A 3,866-nucleotide genomic window follows, 5' to 3' on the forward strand; every position below is an offset into this window, starting at 1 on the left:
GTATCTCCTCTGCATACCTTTGGGATGGACTCAGCTTTGGGTTTTGCTGACCATCCTCTTCCTTCTGCCTCCCCAGTTCTCCTGGAGCTGCCTGAGTCACTGGCCATCACTGGTGGCTATGCCCAGCAGTACCGAGCTGTGCAGCTGCACCTGCACTGGGGCTCCCCATCGGGACCTGGCTCAGAACACACCGTCAACGGGCACCGCTTTGCTGCGGAGGTAAGGAGCCCTCGTGGTGGAGGGTGCATCTTCTCTTCTCCTGGTGCTGGGCAGAGAAGGTGCTGGAGTGCTGTCTTGCTTCTAGCCCGTGGCTCTGGTTGTCACTAGATGAGTGCTGTAACCCCTGGCCAGGACCCTTGCTTCTCAGGTAGAGTTCCATGTATGAGGCCATGCTCTGGTGCTGAGTCAGACTCAGCTGCATCCTGCGGTGCAGAGGTGAGGAGGAGACCACCCTCCAGGGTACCCTGCCCGCAGGTGGGCTGGGGCTGGCTGCATGTGAGTGTTGCAGCCTGTCCCTGTGCCGCAGCCTGGTCCTGCTCTGATGGAGCAGGTGCTGTGGCAGTCCCTGGGCTGGGGCAGCTAGCTCCCTGGGCAGCTGTAAGCAGCCTGCTTTGGGACCTGCAGGGACTGTTTACTCTGTACACACTGTCCTCCTGCTCTGCCAGTTCCCGTCTGGTTTTATCCCTCCTTCTCTAGCTGCTGTCCTCAGACTGAGGCTGGCTCTGCAGTACAACCCCCCAGTATCTAGGGCAGAGTGCTGGTTTGCTGTCTCTGACTGGGGAAGTTCCTGTGGGCAGACCTTCACAATTGCTGCTTTGCAGCAGCACATTTTCTCGGTCCCCCCAGCATATTACCCTCCTAGGAGAAGTGCTTGTCGCAGGTATATGTCTCTCTTGGCCCTCGTTCCAGCAGACTGGAACACTGTGGGGGTGCAGCGGTGCCCATCCTGCATCAAGATTGCACATTTCTCTTCCAGATCCATGTGGTCCACTACAACACCAGGTACAGCAGCTTTAACGAGGCAATGGTCCACCCAGATGGCCTGGCTGTACTGGGAGCCTTCCTGGAGGTGAGTCCCATATATCAGCCATGAGCAAGAAAGGGTAGGAGCAGGGGGAGGGTGGGACTGGTGTGGGCAGAATCAGGCACAATTTTGGGGACTGGCAACCGTTAAATGCTCCTGGGAGAAGGGGAGACAGAGGGCAGTCCAGAGGGTAGATCAGCCCTGGTAGGAGGAATAGGGATAGGATGCTATTGTGGTTTGAACCCAGCTAGGAGCAAACACTACGTAGCTGCTCACTCACCCTCCCCCCTCCCAGCAATGGAGAGAATTAAAGATGTAAAAGGAAGAGACTCATGGGTTGAGATAAGAACAATAACTAAACTACAATAAAATTGAAAATAGTAAGGTATACAAATGAGTGATACCCAGTACAACTGCTCACCACCTAGCTACTGTGAAGGAAGTCAGCTCTGTCTCAGCTGAAACCAGGACAGGTGCCTCCCACAGAGAGAAACACCTCCCTGCTGGCAGTGCCATCACCAGCTGGTCTCCCTTTGACCCCTGTCCTTGTCACTGCTGTGGGGTCTCTGTGTTGCAGGTTGGGCCAAGGGAGAACCCATACTATCAGGAAATACTGGAGCATCTGTACAAAATCCAAAGAGAAGGTAAGGCCCTGTCCAACCCAGTACTGTCTCATGGGCTGCAGCCCCACAGAGTAACCTGCTGCACAGCAGAGAGGCTGCAGCAGGTGTTTGCTGTAGGCATGTGAGATGGCCAGCATTGCACAGTTTGTAAGAAACAACTCTTCAAGGTGCCCTCTGCTCACACGTGCTTTACCCTGCCTCCAGGGCAAACCCACTGCTCCTTCTGCAGTGCACCAGTGGCAGCAGTATGGACCCTGGCACATGCAGTGCCAGGCTGCCCATGGTCTCCGTGCTGCCCTCCAAGGGGTTGCCCCAGACTCACTTCCCTGGTGTTTCTTTTCCCAGGCGAGGAAGTCTTGGTGCCCGGATTCAACATTGCAGGTCTGCTGCCTGCCAACCTGAAACACTACTTCCACTACAATGGCTCTCTGACCACCCCTCCCTGCTACCAAACAGTGAAGTGGACAGTCTTCAACCAGACCATGCTGCTCTCTCATGACCAGGTCCGTCAGGGGAATGAGCTGTGCACTGGGTCTCGCCCAGCCTCTTCCCAGAAGTGTGCACTGTCCATGTTGGTCCCCTGGGACTCACCTGGCTCCCAAAGGTGGGATGCACCCTGCTCTGCTCATGTCATTCTTGTTCCAGATGTCAATGCTGGTGATGACCCTGAGAAATGATGACAGCAAACCTCTGCAGAACAATTACCGGCCAGTGCAGGACCTGCACGGGCGACGGGTGCTGGCGAGTTTCCAGACCACCCTCATTTCAGCAAAGCAGATGCCTTCCGGTAAGGAGCGCATGAGCATGCTCAGGCTGCAGCCAGATGCAGGGATGTAGAGATGGTGTGAGGAGCAGTAGCCAAGGTTTCACATCTCTTAAAGAAATGCAGCACTTGCATGGCTTCACCCTGCCTGGCAAGTGACTTAACGGCAGCACTGGTCTTCGGGTCCTGCTCTCCCCAATTTCTGTGCTTCTCTAACCCTGCCTGGGGAAGATTAATTTCTAGGAACTGTTTTATCCTTGGTCTTGCAGAAATAACAGTAGCAGGACTAGGGGATATATGGTCAAGGGCAAACAGCCAGGTCCTAGCATCGCAGCTGGCTTCTTCATCCTCACACACAATAGCTAGATTCAGTAGGAGGTGCAGAGGCACAGGCTTGGTGCCAGCACCCCACCACCAAACCCTGTGGGAAGGGCAGTGCAGAGGACACCTCCTGAAGGCTGCGTTCTGCCAGTGGGGCCACACAGCCGTCCTGGCCAGGCACACAGTCCCCTGCCTAAGGCATCCCTATCTGCCTGCCCTTGATTTGTCCTTGAAGGCCTTTCTTGCATTGGTTTTCAGTGATGAGTAGAAATTCTTGTTAATCCTCAGGTGTGACTGTGCATCACTGAATTCTTGCCTGTTGCTGCTCTCTGAGGTCACGGGGTTTTTTCTGTCCAACATCCTGTTCCTTTTCTATTTCGATGGCATTCCCTGCACCTTGTGTCAAGGTGACTAATAGACACAGCACACAGGCTTGGTCCCAGGTCCTTGGGCAATGCCTCGGTAACTACACACTGTGGTGCAAGGCACTTCCCTTCACTGTCCCACCTGCAGACAGCTTGCTAATGGCTCCAGGCTTTTAATCACTGTGGTCTTCAGCCTGGTTAGCAGTTTCCCATGTGGCACTGCATCAAATGCTTCACTGAAGTCGGGAGAGATAAAATCTACTGCATTTCCTTTGTCTAGAATATCACTTATCAAAGAAGGATATCGGGTTAGGCTGGCATGCTCTATCTTTAGTAAACCTGTTAGATACTTTATCGTATTTTCCATTTACTTCCAAGCCTTTCTTTTACCACTTTTCTTGCAGAAGCTGTTCCAAAGCCTCTAGCTGCTAAGGCTGGGATGAGAGGGAAGCTGCCCAGCTCACCATTTTTTTGTTGTTTTTATTTCTATCCAAGAACCCTCACTTTGACAAAGTCATGATGCCCTTGTTCCTGAAGTGCCCAGATACTGTCCCAGTACTCCCAGATGTGGTCACTAACCCCGACCTTGTGTGGAGAGGGTGGTTGGAGTTTTCTCCCCACCTTGGTGCTGATAACTGCTTGCTTTAGCCCTGGAGCTGCTGAGTGCTGAGATGGAGTGCTGTAGGGTCACGTCTTTCTTCTCTTGCAGCTGCACCTCCTGCACCCCTGCTCGTTGATCTGTCCCCAGTCACCTCCAGTTCAGGAGAGCT

The 3,866-nt window shown here is 53.7% G+C and overlaps 1 protein-coding gene across 1 annotated transcript in view; it reads left to right on the forward strand.

Annotated features, from left to right (window-relative positions):
• LOC104462773 (carbonic anhydrase 9-like) overlaps positions 1 to 3,866 on the forward strand; it is a gene marked incomplete at its 5' end in the record, with an annotated part of 8,769 nt that overhangs the window by 3,554 nt on the left and 1,349 nt on the right. The window contains 5 exons of the mRNA XM_010074858.1: positions 77 to 219; positions 977 to 1,069; positions 1,602 to 1,668; positions 1,993 to 2,150; positions 2,293 to 2,434. Of these exons, the coding sequence (XP_010073160.1) occupies positions 77 to 219; positions 977 to 1,069; positions 1,602 to 1,668; positions 1,993 to 2,150; positions 2,293 to 2,434 (603 nt within the window). The remainder of the gene's footprint in view (positions 1 to 76; positions 220 to 976; positions 1,070 to 1,601; positions 1,669 to 1,992; positions 2,151 to 2,292; positions 2,435 to 3,866) is intronic.

Source organism: Pterocles gutturalis, unplaced genomic scaffold, assembly GCF_000699245.1.
Source record: "Pterocles gutturalis isolate BGI_N339 unplaced genomic scaffold, ASM69924v1 scaffold47782, whole genome shotgun sequence".
NCBI classification, from domain to species: Eukaryota; Metazoa; Chordata; class Aves; order Pterocliformes; family Pteroclidae; genus Pterocles; species Pterocles gutturalis.